Source organism: Stegodyphus dumicola, chromosome 7, assembly GCF_044657685.1.
Source record: "Stegodyphus dumicola isolate Sdum_Otavi_A_Nest chromosome 7, ASM4465768v1".
Lineage (NCBI taxonomy): Eukaryota > Metazoa > Arthropoda > Arachnida > Araneae > Eresidae > Stegodyphus > Stegodyphus dumicola.
In genome coordinates this window covers 80,989,781-81,016,915 of record NC_140774.1, presented here as the reverse complement: position 1 = coordinate 81,016,915, position 27,135 = coordinate 80,989,781, and the positions used below count along the sequence as shown (strand labels likewise).

General features: G+C 34.6%; 1 protein-coding gene across 4 annotated transcripts in view; it reads right to left on the bottom strand.

Moving 5' to 3' along the window:
* The window catches only part of LOC118182611 (uncharacterized), an 826,788-nt gene that overhangs the window by 84,910 nt on the left and 714,743 nt on the right, over window positions 1–27,135 (bottom strand). For all 4 annotated transcript variants that reach the window (XM_035352007.2, XM_035351999.2, XM_035351994.2 and 1 more), the window contains one exon: window positions 12,559–13,344. In XM_035352007.2, the coding sequence (XP_035207898.1) occupies window positions 12,559–13,340 (782 nt within the window). In that variant the 5' untranslated portion in view covers window positions 13,341–13,344. The remainder of the gene's footprint in view (window positions 1–12,558; window positions 13,345–27,135) is intronic.

Sequence of the window (27,135 nt, the reverse complement as noted above, 5' to 3'; positions counted from 1 at the left end):
CGCGGACCCCTCCCAAGCAATTTTATGTGGCCCGCGAATACATTTTAAATGCAATTTTACGTAGCCGGCGAATACATTTTAAATAAGTATTTGTTGCAAATATTTCAAGATGTAGTTATTTAAAGTCCCAAATTAATTACAATTAAAAACGAGCATGATAACCCACCAAAAAATATCTATAAATGGAACTAATTTAACTGACAGATTTCTTTTTTCCGAAAAAATCTGCATAATGTCGAATTTTCACTCTTTCTTCACTACACTTTATTTAATGTTGAAACGCTCAGATGCATTTGAAAAGCTTTCGTTTCAGAAATCTTGACAGTTGTTTTACAAGGGGAGGGGAGCTGACGAATTAATATCATTGTAATACTAGTAAGAATAATAATTTATTTATATCTGCTACTTAAATTACATGTTTCCGACCTATGACAAAAAATATGTTTGCCCTTATACAGTAGACAGATACCAAGTCAGACTTCCTTAAAATGTACAGAGTTTTCTTCAATACTTAACCTCAAATGTACGGTGTGTTTTGCCTGCCCCAAAAAAAAAAAAAAAAAAAAAAAAAAAAGACAATTTTAGGCCTCAATGTTGTGTTACGATGTTTCTTTTACCAAAAAAGTACATTACAAAACTAATTTGAATTCGTATTAAGTTAAAGTTTCGTCTGTGTGTAAATTTTAATGAAAATTAGGTTACATAAAGAGGTTTTTGATTTGAAATCAAAGGCAGCTACGCTGAATTTTGGCCATTTACAATATTCATGTTGGCATGTTCTACCTCTCATAAACGGTGTTTAAGACTAGTAGAACGTACTGACTTGTACTGTTTTGTAGAACGGTGTTTGAAACAACAGGGTATATGGGCGAACCCTATCACGAATAGAAAAATACAAAGTTTCGAAATAGTATCTGAACTAACGATTGATTATAATAAAATTATATGCAGAAATTTTTACTAATATTTTTTCCTTTCTGATAACATAGAAAGTATTATACTAGAAAATAGATAAATGGGGAGAAGCCTCAGAAAGCCGTCGAATTGGTACAATGAGCAATGGTGAGCAACTGCGAAAAGTCACACCAACAGTAGAAAGGTAGAATAAAAATTACACATAAAAATACATAAACATGCAACATAAACAGGAAAGAAAGCAAAGCACGAAAACATTCATCTTCTATAATAATCAAAGGACTACAAAGAGCCATAGGCCGTTTTATGCTTTGCATATCATTCTATTGTTCTGTGCAGTTTGCAACCTTTTTCCTATAAGATTTACATGAGTATGCCCAAACAGGACAAGCATAACAAACAGAGCATGGGGCGCAAGATGGACTTATAAATGAATAATTTGTTATCAATAGACAGAACACTGTTTCGGACAATTAAGGGGTAGTCTAGCTTTAAGCAACCGAAACTTCTGGATAACAGACTGTATGTGTGGGTACCATGTGAGAGAATTTGCGAGGACCATCCCAAGATAAGGGACTTGTTCAGCCCAGGGGAAAGTTTCTCCACACAACTGCAGATGCTGATTAATGATCTTCTTCCTGTTAAACAATATTGCGAAAGTTTTTTAAATGTTTATTTTAATTTTCCATTTTCGTAGACAGGCCTCTAATGTATGAACGTGATTTGGAGGTATTGTATGATTGGACTAAGAAATGCATTCTGAGCAAGGATCGCTGTATCATCAGCGTGCATTAGAAGTGTAAGTATTGGGTGTGCGAGGAACGTTGTTCACGTAAATGTTGAATAGAGTAAGGCCCAGTAAGGATCTCTGCGGAACACCAACTGAAATAGCGCGGTGAGTAGAGTATACAGTTTTATACAAATTATTTATGTGTTAAAGACGTAAACAATAATGTATCTATTAGCCAGGTAGGATTTAATTATGTGCGTAAAGTAATCTGGAAAGCCCAGATTATTAATCTTGCATATGTGTGAAATTACAAAAGCTATATCTGCGCATTTCATTCCAAGATTTGTATAAAACTATATTTACGTATCCACACTGAATTATTGTCAAAATAAAATTCAAACATTTTATTCAAATAAAGTAAACGGCGCTTAAAATTTTTGACTTCCTGAAAAAATTTAAAAAGTTAAACATCTAGGATCTAAAAAATCTCACGCGTTCCAATGATTATTGATATAATACCGAGATCAATTTTCTCAAATACTTCTTCGCTTCAAGTTCCACAGAAATCTTTAAAAAAAATTTGAGCAAATATGAATAAATTACTCCTAAATGTAATGGGAGCAAATGTGAGGGTAATAACGTTTACAGAGCTTCTGCATTTGCTGAAAATATATCAAATGACTCAGTAAATTAAAGAAGCTGCATTGTACATTTCACAATGTACTCGGTTTCTCCGTAATATGTATAAAACATATAACATTTAACTTAAACCTCAAAATACTACAATGACATTTAACTTAAACCTCAAAATACTACAAAGTGACATTAACCGGTGAAAAAATACTACTGTAGTTAGTACTGTATTATATATGTAGTTAGTACTGTATAATAAAATGTTCGATATCAGATTACGAGAAATATCACATACACAATGCACTTTCACTTTTCAAAGCTGAGTAGAGTGCAAGCATATTGGACGCCGAAACAATAGTTACAGTAATGATGACTTGTAAGTTGTCAACGATTTGAAAGCGAAAGAAGCAAGATTTGGTACAGAAAGAAGAGAATGGCACTAATCCTATGAACATTTTATTGTCATCTGTATCCATCATATCAACACGCTTACAGTTATTTGCCCTTCCTGGCGTCATGTCGAAAGTCGAAATTTGATTTTTGGTTGATGATGAAGGATACTCTGATTGTAAAAGTGCTCAATATGTGTTTTCTTCCCCACCACACAGTTATTCACAAGTAATCTGAATATTCTTAAAAAACTTCCTTTAAATCCCTAAGCTACATCATAGTAAAATACGGTACTGTATTTTTTTGGTTGCAGTATCATATAAGAAATATACAATACACAAAATATGAGAAGACAATTCTTTGTTATTTCAGGTTACAATGTAAATATTTAAAAGACGGCCATACAAGAATGTTATCTTCCATGTATTATATTTGATAATAATGTATTCTATAAGAGAGTGGTTTAGTCTTTTAGTTTAAATACGGTAACAAAAAGAATCACGTTTTCTGTGTAATATGGAATACTACATTATTCAAAATTTAATGGCTCTAGGTACCGTTGTTTTTTCACAGTGCGAAAAACATACATACATTCATGCAGATTCTTCATTATTTAATTTCTTTAAACATAATACAAGGCCATAATATTTGGTGACAACAATCTGAAAAGTGATTGTATACAAAATGCAGTTTCGAGACTAATGGCTCTTATGAGATAATAAGAAATATGCAATGAAAAGAGAGAGAAAATGAGCTCACAATTTTGTGTTTGGATGACTGACCGATTTTAATTAAGGTCGAGGATAAGATGGTTTATGAGGGCTGTTTGCGAAGGAGTAGGATGTATTCTTGGAGGGCTTTGAACAGAAACTTACGCGTGTACACTACTCGTTAAAAATATCAAGAAAGTCCTCGCTGCCAATCCATTTACCAAGCTTCAAACTCACGAAGTAGTACGATTCAGCAGTCTTATCTGCTCGGCCACTTACGAACCTCAGAAAATTTAATCAGATATCAACTAAAAAAAATAGCTATGGAGGCTCACTAAAACAACAATATGGAAAAGAAGAAGGAGATGATCACTGTTAGATGACAAGAAATTGCAGAAAAAAGGAAAATTAAGAGAGAAAACAGTCAGGTGACATCCTCGTCTAAATCAGATCTCATCCAAACTGTCTCTTTTCTTAAACCCTAGTATCCCCCCCTCATTGTACTTGCCTACACGCACGAGATGGTGAGAAGTAGAGGGAAGAATATCGCATCTTTTTTTGCCCGATTCCTTTTTGTTATTCATTCGTTTTTTTTAACTCTTAATTTTCACATCCGCTGGCTTATCTCATGTTTACAATTACCAACGAAAACTGATTCCCAATTTATGAAGTCCGGGCATCTGCCTTAGCTTTTCTCTTACTTTTAAGGCAATATTAAAAATCAATATAATAAACATATGGTAATGTAACAACTTCGAAACATAATTCGTACAACGCATAATGCGTAAACCACAGTTCGTAGTAAAAAATTTGTTTGAAAACTACAATTATTCAGTTGCATCGCTAATTGCTCAGAATAACACACGAAAACTATCCAACTGCATCACAGAAGCAATTTAAAAGGACAGCCCTTCATCAGAAAGATTTAATTAACGTGATTCGTCACGGAAGAGTACCACTTCAAACGCAGAATCTGTCTAGTCTTTTTCTTCAACAGGAAAGTGTTTAACTAAGGTAGGAACCGAGTTTCACTTCAAATAAAAGTATTGTTTTGTTTTCTTATTTGAATCTTCGTTTCACAGTATGAATGTGGTTGAGAACAAATATAAGAAACGAAAACTCATACAAATATTTTGATTACTGTCTTCGAAAGAGAACGTAGTGCTCAGCTAAATTTAGGAAAATTATGTTGAAATGTTTAAGATATTCTTCCGAGTAATTACATTTGTTTCTTCATTATAATTTTATGTTTATAAATTACGATATGTCGTATGTTTATAAATTACGATATGTCGATATTATTATAATTCTAATTTAAAATAATACACATAATCATGAAAAACACTTCAAGCAGACGAATTCTTCCATCCTAAATGAAGATCTGACGTTTCTCTCACATGCTTTGGTGACCTTAAACTTGAGGGAGGGACACTGCATTTTTAGCAATTTAAAATTAAATTCGAGTTATTCATTGCATTTTACTAAAACGTTTTCTGCCTTTTTTTGCTTACAGAGCCAAGTTTTGTTAAATACGACTGTGGTGGCTATGGGACTGCAATGATCTCCTGCTCGCAGCTATTCCGTGCTTTCTGTATTAAGCACAGGGCATTGCTCGTGGTAACATCTATGAGTCGAATCAGAAGTGCGATTCGACAGACCGCGTCGCCTTGAAGAGAAAACTTAGTCCGCTTCATGGGAGTGACATATCGTCACAAAGTGCTCTTCTATCGTTCATGGGAGTTTACCTCGTCACAAAAGTGCTCTTCGGTGACGAATTCAAGTAATTCAACTCTTTCGAATTTGCAGGTGCTGTCTGGCTCCTTGGGCCGCCAGAATCTGCATGCAAATCAGGAACGACTTGTTACCGTGTTTTAAGCCCATGCATTGATGTGGTTGGTGGCTGCGTTAGTGGGCTATGTTCAGCTCTACGGCTAATTCAGCCCCTTGAAAAATTGTGCAACAAGGTGTCGTGGGTGGCGCAAGTCACGTAGTTTGTCAGTTCTTCCCCAGGTAGAAAGCTTTCCTTCCTCCCTTAAGGAATAATAATATGAAGACCTCATAATAATATAAAGACAGCACTGTATTCCTCATAGTAATCCACATAATAATATAAAAACAGCACTGCATTCATAACCCGGTAGAATGGGGTAAGCTGAAAACATCAGTATTAAGAATTCTTAACTGGTGTGTCTGTGTATGGGGGAAGGGTAGTAAAATGGGCGAACTTTCACAACTCTGGAAGAAAACGTGACCGATGAAACCGAGTGAAAAATTTATTCTGAGAGAAATTTCAGCGAAATTGTGTCTTCCTGATTCTACGGTTCCTGTTTCCCCAGTTGTCAAAAGCTTTCTTGTTTTCGGGAAATGATTATTCTTAATTAAACCCCCTTCCTACAGAGGTTACATAGGGGGTCAATGGGAGGAAAACCACAAATTTTAGATGAAGAAAATGATTTAAGAGAAATTTAAGATGAAAAATACCTAAGAAAATTTGTATAAATAAAGCCAATGCTTTATTTAAAAGGAGAGAGAGATTCAGATTCTGCGATGATTTTACCAATGGGCTAAAAACTAAAGATTGAAAATATCACTTCCATCCTCATAATAATATAAATGCAATGCATAATTCCTTAATTTTTGTAAAGATGAGCTTAAGAAAATCGTTCAAAACAAATATTTGTTATAGAAAGAAATGTCAATTACCGAAAAATACACCCTATAATGCTATCACTGCTTCTAACATGGCTTATCCCAGCCAAGAAAGTATTTTCCCCATCTCCGCTAATATCTGAATCTCCATTGAATGTGACTTTCTTTGCTTGCACTCATCAGAATAACAATACAAATGAAAAGAAATTACTGATAACTTTGTAAGTCTCAAAGATTTAATTCAAGTTTTTGTAGAATAATTTAAAATATTTTTCTTATTTGACCAATGTAACATAGAAGTTCCCAAAGTACGGGCCATAATCTAACAGTGAGTCATGAATAATTTTTAGCAAGATGTGAAAGCTTCTTTTTTGTTATAAACATTATAATGATTATATACATTTGCTACAATAATTTATAACAATTGATATGTAAAATATAAAACATGAAACAAAATTATTAAACCTAATAGGAACCATTTGGCAATACATCTTCAGAGGTACGCTTTGCACTATTTCCGTCACTGCAGCATGTTACATCGTCCATTCCCTGCTGTATCCGCATTGCTATAACCTTTTGCCCAATCGCAGCTCAAAATTAACAGAAAGACTTTTCCGTTATAACCGCAGTTCTTATGCATTACTTTTTCTCTCGCTTCGCACTCCTTTTCTTTTGTTTAAAATGTAAACTTCGTATATAGAAATTGTGAGGCGCGTTTAGCACTGCTAGCATTGTACCTCTTTTAAGCAAACATGTATTTCTGAATTCTTCCTGTGCAAAATACAAATATTTTAACAGTCAAGGCAATTGTGACTTTTTTCCCTCCAATCACCTGCGCAGCAGTTTTTCTCGACCATTATTCAAGAGTGATTTGGTTTCATCTCATGCAAAAATACATCATCACAGGATAAAAAGTTTGTACATCAAAACTACAATTTAAATTAGCAATAGCCCCTTAATTCCTCATTTTTAAATTGGTATTTTCCATCTCTATTCTAAAAATATTAATATTTTTTCTGGACTGCTTCAATTTCTTGATCAATCCGTACATATGTTTTGCATAACGCTGATGATATAGCTAATTCGGAACTTCAATGCAAAATTTCAAGACCTGAAATCGTTCTCTAGGTGAGCTTCCATACTGGATAGCTGCGCACTTTGCTTCTATCTCTATTCTCACTAAGATACTGCCTTGCTTCTCTCTTCCTATCGCAACCGTATCAAATATGTCAATGTTCTTAAATAAAAAAATGCAATGTTCTTCCTTAGAGTACCAAGTGAGGCCACTCCCCCTTCCTGGGCGTCTTAGGGCATCTCAAGTGTGACATCTCGAAACTAATCTGTCACACTATCCAATATAACACGCAGTATTGCGTATATATTTTATCCGATCATTGATCAAAATTTCAACAAAGAACCAACGCTGTATCTCTCACTGTTTCTAAATGCGTACTTGCTTTCCTGCTTTCCTCTTGCTCTTCCAGGACGTGTCATTCGCCTCTCTGTCTCGTCCATTGTCAGATATGATAAGTTATATAAAATTGTGGCGTGCATATCTCACCCAAAACGATGTGTGATTGAGAATATGTATCTCAAGACTGTCCAGCAATAAATTATGCCTTGTCTTCGACCACGTCTGCAAGTTTTTTCTTCTCCATTATGCATCTCTGACTCTACCAGTTTTTGACAAATTAGTACAAGAAACATCATTCTGTATACGCAGTTAAAGAATCTTAATTTATCTACGGAATAGTACAGACATAATTATTGTAAATAGAAATAAGCAGTTACATATATACTTTTAGTTAATTAAATTATTCAAAACTAGTATATATATGAGATTATTAATTTTATCACTTATTTAATACTATTTGATCACATATAGGTTTCATCATACTTCTAAGTTTTCCATTCTTCTAGCTTTTTTTTAAAGAGACAGACAGTACACTCTGTGGGTCACTTACAGTTGCTACTGCATTTACGGATCGCAATTAATTGAAATTTATGCCTCTGTTTCAAATACCAGAACGTTTGGGAAATATTTGTTCGATAAATTCAATGACAGTGAACCTCTCTAAAACGATTGCTAAACGAAATATATATATGTCTCTAATAAATCAGACTGGATCGAATTTAAAGTAATAAACACAGAGCTAACCACAATCGACATATTCTGTGGGTATGTCTGGCACGGACGCTCACATTCTGAGATGAATTCTAATTTCTTTATGGTGCCTATACTTCGTAAACAATTCCCGAGACTTGTACCGTTTTCCAGACACAGATTTAGGTGGAAATTGAAAGCTTCGCTCGGCCGTACACTCAGGCCCTTGCTAAGCTTCGTAGTCAAATAAGTTAAGGGGCCAACTCGATTTGAATATTGATAGATTCGATATTTCTTTAGTTAATCTTAGTTTTAGTTTAATTCTTAGTCTCTGAAGTTCAAGCTCAAGTGAGGGCTTTGTTTGTACACTCCCAGGCGGAGTTTTGTTAAATCTTATTGGAATAACAAAGGGTTAGTTACCCTTCTATCTTGTTGTTTCTTGTCACCCGAACTTAAGCGATTATTCGCTTATCAGTTCTTAAGATTCTTCACTTCCAACATTAACTTAGAATTACAAAGTGAGGAATTCTACAAAATAACAAAAACCTAAACATATTATCTGTTTTTATAATATATAATAAATCGTTTGCAATCCCTTAATCTTTCATACGAGTAGCTTTTTGAACGTATTCCTCAGAGCTTTGCTTAGAACTGTATACAACAGATTACGGAGAGCTATGGAACATTAGTTTTAATATGTTAAAGTTTTGATTGTATAGTTTTCCTTTTTCAATCTAAAATCTAAAAAACTGAAATATTTTCTTCCTTTGCTTTTGCAACAAATATTTAAAAAAAAAAAAAAATTAGAACTAAAGAACTTGACGTGTTAGGTTGACATGAATAAAATTTTTTCTTCTTAAATGTTTTCATCTTCGATCTTAGGTGCACTCCTGCAGAATTTTGTTCTTTTGCTTATGCAAATCCAATAAACTACATTTTCTCTATTTCTATGTTGAATTCAATAGTGATAACATAAATAAAGAGCTAATGATTTTTTTCGGTTTAGTCTCAATAATGTGTAAATCAACCATATTCACGAAGAAAAGAAATGACAATAAGTTAAGAGAGTAGAACGGAAACTAAACACTTCGAGGAGGAGACTTAAACCTGTATTTAACCTAACGATATCGAAGGGAAAACTCATTTATTCACAAAGATACAGCCCAACCCGTCTTAATGTCTAATCATAACATCTCTCGAGAAGAAAGTTACAGAAGAGGGATAGTAAAGACCCCTATTTCGTGGAAATCGGAAGAATTTTGGAAACTGCGGAAACATTTTATATTAACATTGCCGCCGCAACAGGATTAATTCGGCGAAATAGCAGTACATTCTGATAGGAAGGAATTTTGAGTAAAATGCCGTACGGGCGAGCTGGGGGTACATACTAAGCAAGACATTTAGACAAAATAGGAGTATACCCTGAGAAATGGTATTTTGGGTGAAGGGGAAATTTCACTAACTTGAAAATGGCCAAACGCGTAAAACAGATGATGCTTTTTAATTAGTACAAAACAGAAATTTAAAATATATCTTATAAGCACGCTAAATCTTCGTAATATATGAATTCATATTCCGTATACAAATTTAATCGTTTTAGTGGCGTAAATGAAAAAATAAGTTAAAATATTCGTAGATGAAAATGCGACTGAAATGGCCACAAACATTTTGGGATCAAGGCAATAAACTGTAAAAACGAAAGTCCGCGTGTATCATTAATTACAAACTGTGGCAGCAAAAATTAATCTGATATTTAACTTTCATGTTTCATCCCTTTTTTACTTTTGGCTCGCAGCTTCTACACACTCCCTATAGTTTTATCTAAACCAAGTTCAACATTTGAAGCCGATGACGTGCTGTGGACGAGGCGAAAATCGCATCTGACATCAAAGCCTTATGCATAAGCTGATTAACCTGAATTTCTCCAGAAAAATCATTTCTGGACTGCAGAACTTCTACAGCCAGGCATGGGAATGCAATTTCGAGTACTAAAATCATCCATGCAGAAAACATGTTGTCGTGCATGACAACGACGCACATCTCGCCTGCTACGCTGATGATATGACAATTGTAACAAAATCAAGACGGCCTGATCATGAGTTGGCCAAGCTTCAGGAGAAAATACCTGACATTCAAGACTGGTATAGAGGTGGAAGATAAGCAATCAGCCAAGAAATCCAAAGTACTTCTTACTAGAGAATTTAGAAAGAGAGGCGTCATTAGGAACGAAATCAATCTTTTTGGCATTGAAGTCCCTAGACAAGAAAGTGCAAGTTATGTTGCGGTAAAGCTTAACAAAACTTTTACGTGGATGATATCCATGGAAAGGCTGATGGAATTATTATACACCTCTTCCCCACTTTTGAAAAGCCAGCGGCTTCTCTTTAAACAAAAAGTGAAGACTATATATATCGATCATCCGACCGATTTTTTTCATGTATATCTCTATCTCTCCTGTCTAGTCCAAAATCAGCCAGAAGGATATTAAGAAAATTTAGGTTTTACATAGTAAAATCCTTCTTATTATGCAGGATGCTTCAACAGCGTATACTCGGTCTTAAAATGGAGACAGTTAAAAAATTTATCACCAGGATTAATAAAAAAATTTTGGAAGATCAGAAAATAATAATATAGTCAATTTTGCGGTCATTTTGGCATACGCGGTTTTTGAGAAGGACAAGAATATTACACCGTTTGTTGCTCATTTGCTCTACACAAATCAATGTGAAGAGCAAATGAGCAACAAACGGTGTGCCAAAGAGAAAGCAGTGCCTTCACACTAGGGCTGATCACTGAAGAAAAAATTACTTCTTCACACTAATATCTCTCAGAAATTCTGTCTTGGGTTTTAATATACAAAGCATAATTTTAACGAACAGATTGATGGGTCATAGTTTATAATTTTCAACTTTTACTGTTTGTTGCGTCTGTAAGTTTGTGTTACTGCAACTGCAAGCTGACTGGTCGAGCAGCTCCTGACAACCAGCAGCCTAAAATTCCAGCATTTATGCATTATTTTTTTATTAAGAACAATATTTATCTGTATAAAATTGTATACGTTAGTCAGTCTTCAGTTAATATCTGATTTTGCTGCATTATAGCAATTACATTTGCTGCAAGGAGGAGTTGGCTAGTTGCAGGATTCGCTCAAGAGGGATCACGTGACCAGTGCTGAATACGCTTTTAGGATATGATCTTGTCACGGCAGCATATTTCGTAAGTGCACATCTATATCGCCACTGATCTCCTAGAATGGGCCAATGGGATTACAGTAATATTTCTGTCATTTCACATGACCTTTGCGATTTTTAGACTTTAAAAGAAGGTGTTTGAAAATTCGTGGACGCGATTTCCTGTACAAAATAATTAAAGCATCGTGGATTTCTTGTAAAAATTTTCAGTGTGAAGTTAGATCAAATATAAGCATAACTATACATGTAAATAGTAGAAGTCTTAGTATTTTTTATTGCAGTCTATATGAAAAAGATGTTCTATAATAACAGCGAGTGCACAGTTTTGTTCAAAGTGATCTTTCCTTATTTGCATTCCTGTATATATAGTGTCTTAAATTTCACATTAATAACTGTTCTTTTTTAAATGTTTTTATTTCCTGCACTAGAAATACTCTTCAAACAGAATGAATTTGTCTTATTCACAACTAATATATTTAATTTATTCATATACAATTTTTAATGTTAACAACAGATATAATCAGATCAATCAAAATATATATTTTGAATCTTGAATTTTCAAAATCAAAGGAATGCAAACATTGAAATAAAATATCTAGATTCATTTAACACGTCCAGTTATTCTCAGCTAAGTGGTGTTAGCAAATGCTTAATATTCGAGGCGAATTGTAGGAGTCATTTTCTCGATATAAAGAGCGATAATATGCTACGAACATTAATCTGAATATCAGTGCGTAATAAGTTTCACGCAAGTGAAATGTTGACGATTAAATAAAATTATAAAATTGTAGCAGCATTTATACACGATACATTTATAACTGCGAAACAAATGCAAAATAATATGTAAATAACATCATGCGCTCATATGCAGAGTTTAAAAGATTCAGCGTCACAGCAATAGAAGTTCATTAATGCATTTTTTGAAACCTCACATTCAGTGGACATACCGATGTGCACTAGTGAATTATGCTCCCAGGCATTTCTAGTCAATGATCTTCCACAATGGCAAAATGTCTCAGTTTCTTTTTCTCCCTTCAGATCCATCTCAAACGGAGAAATTCATCTTTCGGATTTTTCAAAAGTCACGCACTTTATAGGATTTTCTGAGGAGCTGGTAAGAGCACAGAAAAATATTTCCTGCCGAAAGCCAATATAACAACAAAACGTCAAAGTCGAAGGAAACTTAAAATATACACAGCACACGGATCAAATGTTTTATGCAAAAACAATACTCACCCATTCGTTTGCTTTTTGCATGAGGATTCGGTCTGAAACCTAATACTCTCCGAAGAGCACAGTCCTTGAGGGTTTTCACTAAGGGACGTACTAATGTTCATTTTAGAAGTCAACTTTTTAAGAACGTCGTCCATTGACCGCCGGTTGGCCGCTCTTCCGCCACCACCAGCGTCACTGTGGTGACTGCTACAGGGCGAGGGCACTGTCTCTAAAGTCCTGGAGTGTCCTGGTGAAATAAGTCTTTGTTCCCCCCCACTCACTACAAGTCCACACTCACTGCCGCTGTAGCAGCCGGGATCGGAGTCTGAATCGTCCGAATCTCTGATATTTGATTCGCCCTCTGCAGAAACGCTCTGTAGAAGTCTTTGTTTCCTACTCGGATGACAAAATGCAGAGGGTCCACCAGATAAATTACCCTCTGGTCTGCCACCTTCTGCGTCACTGATCACACTGTCCGAATCTGGGTCCGCTAACCTGGATGTGTACGGAGAGCAACTGTCCGAAGCAACGGGAGAGGAGGTCATCTCATCAAGAAATGATTCCTCTTCGTCTTCGTACGGATAATCGTCTTCGAGCTGTAATCGTTCGTTTGAGCTGTGAGAAATTTGTTGCTCTTGGCGGAGGTTTAGTGCAGTTTCTTCGACTTCCTGGATAGGCGGGGTATTAAACGAGTGCTGCGGATCTTTGTCTTGGATATCGAGAGAAGGTCGGTGATGGTGAAGGCCATTTCTTATATCGTCCAAAGTAAACTTCGTCGGAGGACTTTTCCGTTTAGATGACATCCTCCTAAACAAATTAAAAAAAAAAAAAAAATAAGTATTTGTACACGGCAAAGCAAAAGTATAATAAACTTTTGAAAAGATTCATTAAACATACATAAACATAATGAGATATTTTATCAAAATTATTTTAATCATGATTCTATCTTCAGAACCTTAAAACATTAAACAAAGCAAGCTATTAATTTTTACATAAAATAATTAAATAAACTTTGAAAGTGTGATGCGAGTGCTTTCATAATAGTAAAACAAAAACTAAGAAAAGAAAAACACGATATTTGATGCTAAACGTTATTCTCACAAAAATACAATATAATTTAATGTAAATGCTTAGCTTAAAAACACATGACTAATGATGATTTACTTAAATTATGTCACCGTCAGTGAACGAGTCTCTGAATTCAAAATATTGATTATAATATATTATTTTAGGAAACTTTGAAAATAACTGTTTCTCAGTGGTAGTTCTTTTGGCAGAAGTATCAAGGATAATCTTAACTTCTTGCCTAAACATTAACTGCTCTTCAAAATCTCTCCTTCCCCCACCAACCTCGCGGTCCTTGAATGTTCTACTGACTATGGTTTCAAATTTGGGATTTTGCGTCACAAAGTGCATATTCCCTGTCATAACAATAAGTAACATCATATAAAAAGTCTAGTTACGCATCGGTCATTCACACGAACTTCGGTAAAATCACACAAGGCTATGTCTGAAGTCCCTCTTCAGGACATAATAGCGACTTTCAGCTTTCCAAAAAGAGAAGGAAAAGCGGAGAGATGGGGACAAAAGAACACAACAGTCAAATACACTTTTTTTTTTTTTTCAGGCAACAATGACTTTATCGTTCCAATTTACAATTAAGGGAAAAAAGAATAGCTGTCTTCTAAAGCTCTGTGTCCGGCAAAGAAGAATCTTCAAGAAAAGCAGACACGGAATGTTGTAAGGGACTATATACATAGCGCAGAAAGACTTCCCTTCAAACGACGACAGAATGATTTACGCAGTGTTTTGCTCTGACCTTTGAGTAACCTCCAGTGATATTTCATGACACTGTGTATATGAATTCATCTACAAAATGCTCAGAACTTTGCAAAAATTAGAATTCGATACATTTAGAGATCAATTCATTCATCCACAGTATTAGCTTAAGTCATGGAGCATCCGAATCTAGAGAAACCTCTGGCATCACAGGTTGATAATCTTCGGTTCAGCACAACTGCTAGTAAAGAAGCTTAACTACAAGTCCAATATACATACGTGATAGAACAGAGAAGTTTAATGCTTTACGTTAACTAAGTAAGGAGGAACTGTATTAACTTTTTTATCGAAATTCCATCTCTACCGAACGGAACACCTATACCTGTTTCATATTAATTAGGTTTTTCACGATTTTCCTCAAGCAAAATAACGTCGAATTTACTTTAAGAAAGTTTTCTATTAAAGATACAAGATATACTTTGTATAATCTATCATCATTAAATAACCAAATTTTTATTCTTCAAACAATACAAGATCGTTACAGAAGAGGATGTTTACACATTTTTAGAACAATTTCGATAAAGAATTTAAAAAAAAAAAAAAAAAAAAAAGAGCAGATGTTTAGGAATAAAAATTTCTGGCAACAACTTATTATTTGAAATTAGAATTATCGTCTGCTACTTTTTAATTTATTCTTCAATCAAAATGTCACAAGTAAACAAGCTGTGGATTGAAGAAAATGTTTTTGCGCTTTCCGAAGAGTAATATTCCTATTCCGTAATTCAAAAACGTTGCGAAATGCACAGTATTAAAATTTCTAAGTGCAAAATAAGCAACATTATTAATTGGAAAGGGAAAAACCGTCGGTTACTATTTCTACATGAAACGAAGACTCCAAACAAATACCCGAAAAAGGTACGTACTGTTTCTAATGTTTAATAAAGTTAAATAGTTGGTAACAAGAGAAAATCCGCTGACGCAGAAATCAATTGCAAAATCTTTACATAGATCTGCAGCAACAATAAATAAAATAATAAACCAAGATTTACAGGTTAAAGAAGCTAAAAGCATCATGTTCACCAGCTATTGCCGAGTTATGTAGCTCAAAGCAAACCAATTTCTAGAACACTGCATGAAAATCATTTAGCAGGAAATAAATGGAAATAGATTGTGATCATGGGTTTTCCTAAATGACTGCTACTACTACTACTACTACAACAAAAAAAGGGGGGCATTCAGATTTTACAGTACGCCTAAAGGGGCGTTTTTTTAAAGTTTTGTGGGTTACTTTTATTTATTAAATATCATGTTCTTCGCACTTAAACCATAAAATTCAGTTCAAAAGCAATATCGCAAAATAATTTTAAAATGAGCGTATCTTTAGCATTGCCGATACACTCGCGCGCTGGAGATAATTTTTTTTTCTCCGTACAATCTTGCCATTGTTCGCTTTGAAATCGTTCAGTTTCTTAATCAAAAATTCGTTAAAGTTTTACAAAATATGAAATCGATAATAAAACAAATTCCAAATTTGCGCTTCCAGATGTCCATATTCGGTTGCAAACGTATGTTAATCAAAATTTGATGGCTCTAGGTACCGTCGTTTTATCGACGGTCGTACATACATACATTTATGCAGATTCTTCGTAACTTAATTTCTTTAAATATAATACAGGGCTGTAATATTTGGTGAACGCAATTTGAAAAGTGAACCGACATTTAAGGTTTTCAACGCAAAATGCCAAAACGAAATTAATAGCCCTTCTATGCCTTGTTTCCGCAAATGAAGAGAAAACTTGGTTTAATAAATGCAAAGAAATTTCAGTAAATTCAGTTATGATCGTCGGAAGATTTTTTACAATGGGAAATAAGTAGAAGTGGAAAAAAAAATGTTAAAATCAACTCAATCAAGAGAAAGTTTAAAGTCCGATAATTTACAGGAGAAATTCCATTTTTTATACCAATTGATTTCCAATTGTGAAGAGGAAATTAATCAAGACAATGTGAAGTGAAAATTAATCAAGACAAAGTAACAAGTGATGCTTCGAAAAGTATCACTGCATATTCTATTGTACTTGTGGTCTCTTGAAAAGTCTTTCTGAACGCAAACTCGCGATGATTCATGGACTCTGGAATGTACTGGAAGAGGAATGTGAATCAGTACCCCTGGAAGTTTTACAAAAACCATTTCTAGCACAAAAAATCACGATGCAGTCCTCCAGAAAAAAGGGCTATCAGGTCAAACATTTAAAAAATTACTCTTTACATTTTAAACATTAATTAAGCGGCTCATAAATCATTCTAAAAATGAGTATAAACATTCTCTGTAATACTGGTAAAACTGTTATCGGTTACTGTAATACTGGTATAACTGTTACATTACTGTAACATTGGTAAAACAGTTATCGGCTTCTGTAATGTTCGTAAAACTATTGTGAAATCATGCAGGAAACTAAGAAGCCCCAGCATCACAATCATTGTGGTTACATTATTTTCATAACACATTCCAGAAAGGATTTCTTCGATAACGGCATGAGTTCATCTTCGTCAAGTAAACTTAACGCGTTCAGCTAAAGTAAACGACTGCACATAAAATGCTCTGCAAGAGACTTAAGAATTCTATCCTGAGTGTATACTACAAAAGGGTTAAGAAATATTTTACTATTCATTAAATTCAGAAAAATAGACATAATTTAAAGTTGATGGATTCTGCTGGATTCATATACATTTCATATTCAATTTAGGTAAAACAGACTTTGATAAGAGCCACTAAAAAATTCTCAAAATATCTGGCATATACTACTATTAGAATAAGAAGAGAGAGAATATTCAGAAAAGAGATGGAATTCAACATTTTGTGCTATTTACAAGCAGTGTACTGCAGATTCGAATGATGTACCATCAGACGAAAATAATGCGGAATAACGGAAAACAAAAGATAGTACACCGCTGAAGTCTGAAACTTCCAGAATGATTGATTTGCTGCCTGTCATGGAATCAAAGATATAGCCAGAACAAAGACGTCGTGAAACTTTCTAGTCAAGAAATTTCTTTATGTTAACATACACACATATTTTTAAAAGATCAAAACTGTTTTTTAGTACCATTGCGATTAACTTTTTTTTCGAACAAACACTATTTTCTCGGTTTTGCAAACAGAGTCTAATTTCCACAAATCTACTATTACACTAAGCTTCAAATCAATGAAATAAATTGAAAATTCTTATTTTTCATTAAAGAGCTAAGTCTACAGCCCTTGACATACGCGGTGATATCCGTAAGCGTACAAGATTATTCTTTCTATTAGTCATTTATTTTTATAGAATTGTTACCTATTAAAAAATATATATAAGATAAAAAGAACCGAATTTTAACTGATATATTACGTAAAATTAATCGTTTATCATGATTTTCTTTATACGGATCTCAACACATGACCATATCTATAAAATATTTTTACCAGTTTAAGTTACTACTTCTAGCAATGATAGATTATATGTCTTGGGAAGGATGGCTTTTTAAGGGCACTGCGAAGGAAGCTGTACACATTTGCTTACACATAAAGAAAAAACATGGAAACACCATAGAATCAAATCACTCTGATTTAAGAGAACAGTGCTTCAGACGAATTTCCGATCCGTGGTATGTGTGCTCCTTTATACAGGGTGTATCAGTACACCGTTGACAAACTTTCAGGAGAGATAGAGTACACCTAATACGATGGCAAATCACACAGCGATGCATGGTCGGAAACGCTTTCCTGGCGCCGTAATAACGACACAAAAAGTTAGACAAAACATGTTTTATTATGTTTAGTACAACAGAAACCTACAAATAAGAACAAAAACAAACAACGATCGTCATTAAAGAAAGTGTTCGAAATTACGACCTCAACCGTGATGCAGGCCTTACTTCTCTGGTGTATTCAAAATCTGCATTAGAAATAGATCGCATGGAAGATGCATGACGCACGGTTCCTGAATCACGGTCCGGGTCGTAACTTCGAACACCTTCTTTCATGATGATCATTGTTTTTTTTTTTTTTTTTTTTTTTTTTTTTTTTTTGGCGTGCGTGTGTGTGTGTACTCCGAATAATTAACATGTTTCTTCACCCCGTTCGTGTCCTTTCCTTCTTGACTTTTGAGTCGTCAGTACCGCGCCAGGAAAGCGTTTCCGACCAAGCATTCTCATGTTATTTCTCATCATCTAGGTGTACTCTATCTTTCCTGAAAGTTTGTATAATTACATAAAATTTTTCTTGGTTAATTCACATTAGTAATAGTTAGTTTGGTATCACATTGGTAATATTTAAATTAACTACTTTACGTCGTATAAACTTCAGCAGTTGGCGAGTTACAAATTAATCTTAATGTGCGACGAAATGCGAAACTTCAAATGAACTTTGATTTATTTGATGTTGTTTTCTACTTGCATTTTTATGGAGCCATACACACTACGATTTAATTACATTATTAAATTAAACCCTCTCTCTCCCTAAGAAATTGCCCAGGAATTAGCACTTCTGCTCTGAATTCAGTTTTCTAACTTTCAGAAAGCCACGTGCAAAGAAACGCAATATAGAGGTGACCCCCAGCAATAAATTAACAAAATTAAAACGTAAAAGAAGAGCATTAATTACACTCGGCAGTGAATTTTGTTTTTCTCACCAGTGGCTGGGATGAACACAATGCGTTTCAAAAGAGTACAATGTAAGGATTGGCACAATGGCTTTATTAGGTGCTGAGAATAGGACCACCTGTTGTTCTTATAAAAAGCACTGGGAAAAATCTCATGAAAAACGATGGAAATACTGGACACATAACAGTAGGTTGGGAGGGAAGGAAAAAAAAAAAACATTTTGAGTCAAGCAGTAGGAGAAATGTTAAGTGTTCCCGCTTAAGTCTATGGGTTTTGTGCTGCTTCTCCTCTTCCTATCGGAGCTGTTGTTCTGTAAGAAGAGAACAATTAGTTCTTTGATAACAGACAGAAGCGCTCCAGGAAAGTCCCGCGCATTGTGTAAACAGTGTTGTTAGAAGTGCATCTACAAACTGCAGTACATACACACATGGAAAAGAGAAAAAGGGCCTCACGCAAGAAATGATATACAACTTGTAAAGTGATTCCCAGAAAGTCCATGTCTTCAGGACGTGATTTTAAACGCATTAAAAGACAATACTTTTAATGGGTTAAAATTTCAAGCAATAATACAGAACTGAAAGCAGGCGCCAAGCGGCTTCCGAGCTTTATGGCTTCCGAGCATTAAAGATAAGGATTCTACAATGGATAAAAGTAGATCCTTGTTGTTCGGTAATGTAAAGGAAGTAATACGGTTTACAACAGTCATCTGTAATTAGAAGATAAAAAAGTCACATTTGATAACTGAATAAGACGGGTTTGAAATGGGTGTAACATTTATAGTACGGTATTTTTTTCATTCGTAATAACTGTAGGCCTAGGTATCGGTCTCGCTTTCAACCTGTACATAATTATCTGTAAGAATTTGCTGAAGATTTGTGGAAACTTGAATAACTCACCTTTCCCCCCCCCCAAAAAAAAGCGCATGCTAAAAATATCTTAAAAAATCATTAGTTATAAATATTTACTTATGTAAACCTAATAAAAGTATTTGCATTTTTCATGTCCATATTAGTTATAACATCAACAGAATCCTTTATCAGATAAAAACTGATGATTCATCCTGCATAAAGCATAACGTTCTAACAACAGCTTTCATCGTTTGAAGAAATCTGAAAAATAAGCCCCTTAAAATATTTTCGTTACTTTAATATTATTACTTATTTTTTTAACCTTTAATCACATCGCCTTGTCTTGCCCCTTGTGACAGATGCTTTATTTTGCTCATTCTCGACATCACTCAAACAGAAAGCATGCAAATTTGATACAATGGTATTATAAATATTTTTTCCGTATTGTTTTCTATCATTTTGTTTCGCTTTATTTTAAACATATAATATCTAAAATCGGCAATACGCAAAGAATATGCTATCATTAAGATTACCAGTTATGCAAGAAGTCAAGCTTTTGGAGAGATTTCGGCTCGCTGTGTATTTTTTGTGTCCCCTTACTTTATAGACACTGTACGCTTAGAAACATCCATGTCATCTCCAGGATCTATATCTTTCCACGGCCTTCAGTACGGGAGTCAGCATCACTAACCACTATCCAGCCTGGGCGGCAAAGATAATTGAAGGTATAGTTAGGAGGTAGCCCAGTAGATGATTGAAGTAGTAGAGGAAGCATTGATTGCAGGTGATTGAAGAAATGCTGAACCTACTTAACTGTTAGACTTAAGTTCTGAGCAAGGACACCCGCGGGAACGGTCCAAGGATTTTTCACACTCTTCGCCTACTACCAACCTCCTGAAAGGACTTTCGACTCACCGTATACTTTAAGTATGCCACACGCGAAGCACATCTGTCACCTTCACAGAATCTCAAACTGACCCTAGAATGGCACGATGTAGGATGCGTCAGATTAGAATCAACAATGCGTAGAATAGTTGTAGAGACATTAGGTATTTTCGGAAGCAGGCAAGATGAAAAAATGAGCAATCGCCTTCGCTGGGAATCGAACTACGGACCTCCGGAATACCAGTCCAGCGTGCAGAATCACTACACTACGAAGGCACCCTAGGAAGATGGAGAAATACTTTATGTACTCCCTCTTTTAAAGGGCGACTGGGGTTTTTAGGGATCCAATCGCCAAATTCAGGGTGAGGAGAATCATCATCCAATACCCTTTTAGTTCGGGCGCCACTGTAGAGGCATTAGCAGGTAAGATGAAAAATGAGCAATCGAATTCGCCGGGAATCGAAGCATGACCTCTAGAATACCAGCCCAGCGTGCAGAACCACTACACCACGAAGGCACCCTAAGAAGGCGAGAGAAACACCTTACACAGTAAATACCGTAAGATTGACACCAATAATAGGATCTATATGGCGCACGATTGACATTGCCAGATAATCGACTTTGATATAGCGTAGACAAGATTTGCTCAACAACGTGCATAATCAAGAGGAAACGAATTTGATTAAATGACTGTTTTTAGGGCACCTGCATAAGATCAAACCCGACGTAGCATTGACTTCGAAATAGGCACGAAACAGTTCAACAAACAACTGAGACAAACAACTGTGTGAATGTGTCTAACTTTAATCAAAATCTTGAACTGATTGACTGAACACACAACTAAAAAGTAACAAATAACCCATTCGTAATACATGGTAAACTATATTAATATCCGCCAGGGAAAAAAAAAATCATGTGATTTGATTACGATAAGATTCTTCTTTTTAATATGATTGATTGAATGGAACTCATCTTGCGCAATCTCTCTATAGTTGTCTATATTCGTTACAGCTACCATTGGTTGATTATAAACATTTACATACATAATAAAAGAAATGAACGAATAAATTCTCTCGTCGGGGCGCCAAACCCAGATACATTGGCGACAAAAGGTAGGATTGTCTATTTTCAGTCTCTGTAACTGATCTACGGAGGCAAACAAAGCGAAAGAATGATTCTTTTTATTTCCACAGTTCTCTCCGCGATTGCTGAATCGGCGAACCCCAAGACCTCTTGCCGCCCTTCCCCTCAGAATTAATTTCTTCTGGCGGAACTTGAAGCTGCATCGCTTGGAAAGGCAAAGTACTCAGATGTGAATCAAAATGTTGCCTTAAACTTGACACAGACAAGTGCATCACTCAACAGGCTTATCTGATAACGATGTTTCAAACTTCTAAAAACTCAGCATAATTTAGCAATTGTCTAAAGGTTCACAATTTTTCCTTTCGATTACGCATCAAATAAAAATTTATCTGAAGGGTAGAGGAAGCATGATTTGGTTTGAACATATACTACGTAATAATTTGTTACTAATCATTCGATTTAAAATAACAATGTAGTTGCACTAAATATCTTATTTTTTTTTTATTTCATGAATACGTCATTGCTTTTTGATCAAGGTAATAAAAATTGGAGAAGAACGTCTGCCGATTACAGGATTATTATAACTAAAGGTAGATCAAGGTAGAATGCAGTGATATTTTAAGGGTAAAGATGATACACTTTTTGATATACATGCTGTTCGTTTGCTTCATCGAATAAAGCACGTGAAGGCTGTTTACCCAGCACCATTATAGAATGCTAACCAGCTAATGGGAGTAGCCCATTCACCTTGCTTTGATTGTTGAATATTCATGGTTTAGAAAATTGTTGCATTTCTATAAAATTGTATACAACAGATATTGCTATATTCAATATATATCGGGCAAAATGAATAGAAGGGAACTGTCGTTAACAGAAGTGATAATTTTAGACTCAAGATAAATTCTAGAGACATTTTGTTTTTTCTTCTACATTCTTCAACTGCATGGAAATTTTCATTACTCGAATAATGCTGCTTGGAGGAGATTAGCCCCCCCCCCAAAAAAAAACCTGCAAAATTTTTAATTTCGAATGCAGAATGCAGAAGCGCTTGTTTACAAAAATTTCAATGCAGTAAAAAAAATTAACACCATACTGATTTAAAATTTTGATCATAAGCGAAACGTTTATGATGATATAAGCGAGCTATTCATCTATCAAGTTATTAAATAAGGCAGCTAACTAAAATTTTATTCGGTATTTTCAAACTTCACAAAATGACTTAAGTGTTATTATCACGAAAACTTTTGTTAGGGGTATCTATTTATTTTTAACTAATAGTTCATTTTAAGTTATCACTTTCCTATTACTCCCTTTTCACGCACGTTTTACATGCCAGAACGTAAATGAGATAGCGAGAGTTTTTTCAGATCAAGGTAGAATGCAGTGCTATTTAAACAAGAGTCCCGGCGAAGTCATTGCAGATTTTTTTCATCTCCTGCAGGAAAAAAAAAAAAAAAAAAAAACTAATGAACAGCAACAGTGACGCCCCACCTAAAAGGTGGTGGATGATGTTTCTTCATCACCAGGATTTTACAATTGGGTACCTTAATCCAAAGTTTTCACTCTTTACTGCATGCCTTTGTGTAGTAACGGTTAGCACACTCTGGGCATATTCGGGAGGTCCAGGTTCGAGTCCCGGCGAGGGCATTGCTCATTTTTCATATACTCCTGCTTCAAAAGCCTAATAAATCTACACCTCACCTTAATAACTATTTCTCATCTATGAGTAATATTTTTACGTACCACAAAGAAAGCGCAGCATACACGAGAAAGATTTACCACTCTCTGCGCATGATTTCTGAATCTGAATTTCCTTGTTAATACAAATCTATTACAAACAATTGTATCTTAGAAATATAATTTACAAAATTTTCAACTGAAAATATTAGCTACATAATTATCTATAAATCTACTTTAAAACACCCATATGTCTGGCACTAGTTTTCAAAGCATTTTAGATGATCAATATATGCTGTATTTTTAGTCATTCCACAACAATCTGGATTAAGAGATCAGAATTTTAAGCGAAGCGATTTCTAAGTATCTCTTTCTTCCTTGGTAATATTTACGTAGTACATTTTTCATATAATTCCATCTTTCTTTGCTTATAGCAATAAATGCCATTAAACATTAGAGTACTCATCATCATTTTCCAATTCATTTCAAAAAGTCACTACAGCGAACAAGTAAAGCATAATTTTGCTCATGGTAGAATAGGGTGATAAATGGGCATTAATCACTGTTTTCAGAGATTACAAATTATAGTTAGGAATACAGGGACTTAACTGCATATTACTTAAATTCACCATTCATAAATAGTATTATGTATATATAAGAGAAAAATTAATATTATGTTTTTCAATCTTTAATAATTTACAATACATATGTTGCACACGGATATATACCTGAAAAATATACAGAAAAGAATTAAACCTATAAACGAGCTGATTGTGCAAAAAAAAAAATTCGTTATATTGCTTTTAAATAAACTATCATTAGATTAAATCAATTCCATTCCATTAGAAAATAATTACAGTGAAACGGGACCATCTCCCTAAGGCGGCGCTTTGAAAGAAACCGGTATTTCTGAGAAGATAAGAAATATTGGTACTGAACGTCACCAACATACACGGAGCTACAAAATACTCTAGAACCGCGGTAGTAGGTAGTAGGGTTTCTGCAGCTAGAACTAGTAGATTGCAGCGTTTAAAGACGTCTCACTGTACTTTGGATACAATATTTTATTATTCTTAATTACATTTTATTCCGTTTTTATTTTCTCTGAGTAGTTCTTCTGTCTTCATGTGAAATTAAAAAAAAAAAAAAAAAAAAAAAATGGGTACCATGTAACAAACAAACAAACAAACAAACAAAAAGTAGATTCAAATACACCCATTTTTGAAACATGTCTGAGATTCATTATTCTGTTCAGAATAAATTACCTAAAGGAAATATTTAATAAATATTGTAAATTAGGTCAAAGCAGCAAGAGGCAACAAACAGTCTAAACCTTTTCATCTGACAAAAGCAAGAGTTCGCTACTTCACTAAGTGACTTTCAAAAAGGCCAATGAAACGGGAAAGGACGAATCGGCATTATTTTGAATTGAGGATACATCGCGAAAGGATGAAATAGCACTAACCCGAATTTGTACACTGAAGCAACGACGATTCATGAATCGATAAGAATTTTGTTGCAATTTCCCATCAATTTTGCCGCATTTATATTTCTTCTGACATACACATATTACAGTTTCTTTCACTTGAAAAACGTTGGAATTGTTGTTTCTCCCTCTTTTTCACCGGGATAGACTTAATTTACTCTCCGCAAGTATGAAACTGTCAGAATTTGGGAGTCGATCCGCTTACGAAAGAAACAAAAGAGAAAGAAATCAGGAGGGAAAATCTCAATGGCTGATCTTTAAAATCTGCAGGTCTTCGAAAGGCGTTTAACATCAAGGACGACAGAGAATTTTTTCGCGTTTTCTCCACAGCTGTTGTCATCGCGTCACAACAAGGGCCGAAACTTCGGCGTGACGAACCCCTTCCTTCAAAATAGCAAGCGGAAGACAGGGTTCGCTCGAGGTTTATTATATTTTCCGCGCAAGTTACGAGTGCTGTTTCAGAAAAGAACTGCAGAACGCGCGTGCGGTTAAAAATAAGTCTTTTGAAATAAAGAAGCGCTCTCGCTTGAAAGGGGCGCTCACGGGAAAACCCTGGAAGAGAAAATATTTAACAAAAAATACTCTAGCAGAAAGTGGGGAACGTGAGAGGGGGGCAGAAAAAACTCACAGCGCGGGAGTAGGAGGGAGGGGGCAGTGGCATCCCATTCAGAGATTGAACTGGCTCGCTCTGAACTCACGAGACCTCCAACGAAAGAAAGTCCCCGCATATAAAAGAAAACGCAGTAAAACAAGAGAAAATAAACTTTTCGCAGGACTACATAAATTGTTTCCGATTTTTTTTTCTTTTTAATATATCAAGGGCATGCCTCATATCAACATTATCCGAACTTCGATTTAAAAATGCATACTTATAAACTTAACAGCATTATTTATCTAAAAATTCTTTAAAATGCGTACATTATTATAAGGACAATCTACAAATCAATCTCATGTCTTGAAACTTTAAAAATTTAATTTCAAACCGCTATTATAAGTGATATGGAATTTTTAAACTGGTACTATATTCCTGCATCTACATCATCATACACTACTACTCTGCAATTTTCATATTTCGAAGTTACAATTACTTTTATAAGTCTATTACAACTATTTGGTGATACCGGCAACTGATACTTCTTACGCAATAAATGCGTTTAAATATTGCTAAGAAATTTGTGTGGCAGTTTAGTATATCAAATTTAATTCTACGACAATGCCCGTAACAGATTTAAACTTACCAGTTCGTAATTCAATTAAGGAGTTGCAGTACTGAGTACTACGGCCACCAAACCACACACGTTTATATTACAATAATTGCATTTTCTTTTTAATTTATTTGTATAATTTAAATTTTTGTTAACTTTATTGATAAACTTTTCGATATGAATGGATTCAGACTGGAATCTTAAGTTTTCCTATTGGAATTTTTTTAAGCATTTGTTGATTTATACATATGCAGTTATCAAAGTACTAATTATTGACTTATTAAACATTTAAAAAAAAGGGATAAATCACCGTTTGCAGGTACTCGTAAGGTTGTTTACAATCTTAGTTCTATAAACCTGTTAACTTAAGTCCTAGATGAAGGTTCATTTGCTTTTATGATGGTTATTTCATATTTAACCATCATAAAAGCAAATTATTTACATAAGTATTTTACTTTATGGTTATTTAACTTTGCTATGGTACAACATCTGTGTAGTTTTTGCTCTGTAACTCTCCAGTCAAAGCAGTTACTAATCAGCTAGGAACTTAGTAAACGAGTTAACAAAATAAAAATTTAGATCTACCAGTTCGTTTTAAATTACACATATAATTAAAGTTAAATGGCTGAGCAAGAAAAGAATAATACTCACAAAAACAAAAAAAAAAAAAAAAAAAAAAAAGACAGGGTAGGGGGGAAAAAATCAAATTAGCATTGAAATTTCTTTTAAGTTTCTTCTCAACGCACTTTTAATTCATAAGACGTCTTTGCTATATTTAAACTTTAACGGCAGAAGAAATACAACAGCTAACTTAAAAAAAGGGAAAGGGGGGACTGAGACATCCTATTGTTTACCTGACACAGGATATACGGAGCTAAGCAGGAAGACGGGATAAAAAGAATAATAGTAAGACTACGAGGAAAATGGGGAAAAAAAAAAAAGGAGTGAGTTTTGAGGTGGGTAGGGGAGCTTTAAGAGCAAGCAACACATTTGAGAG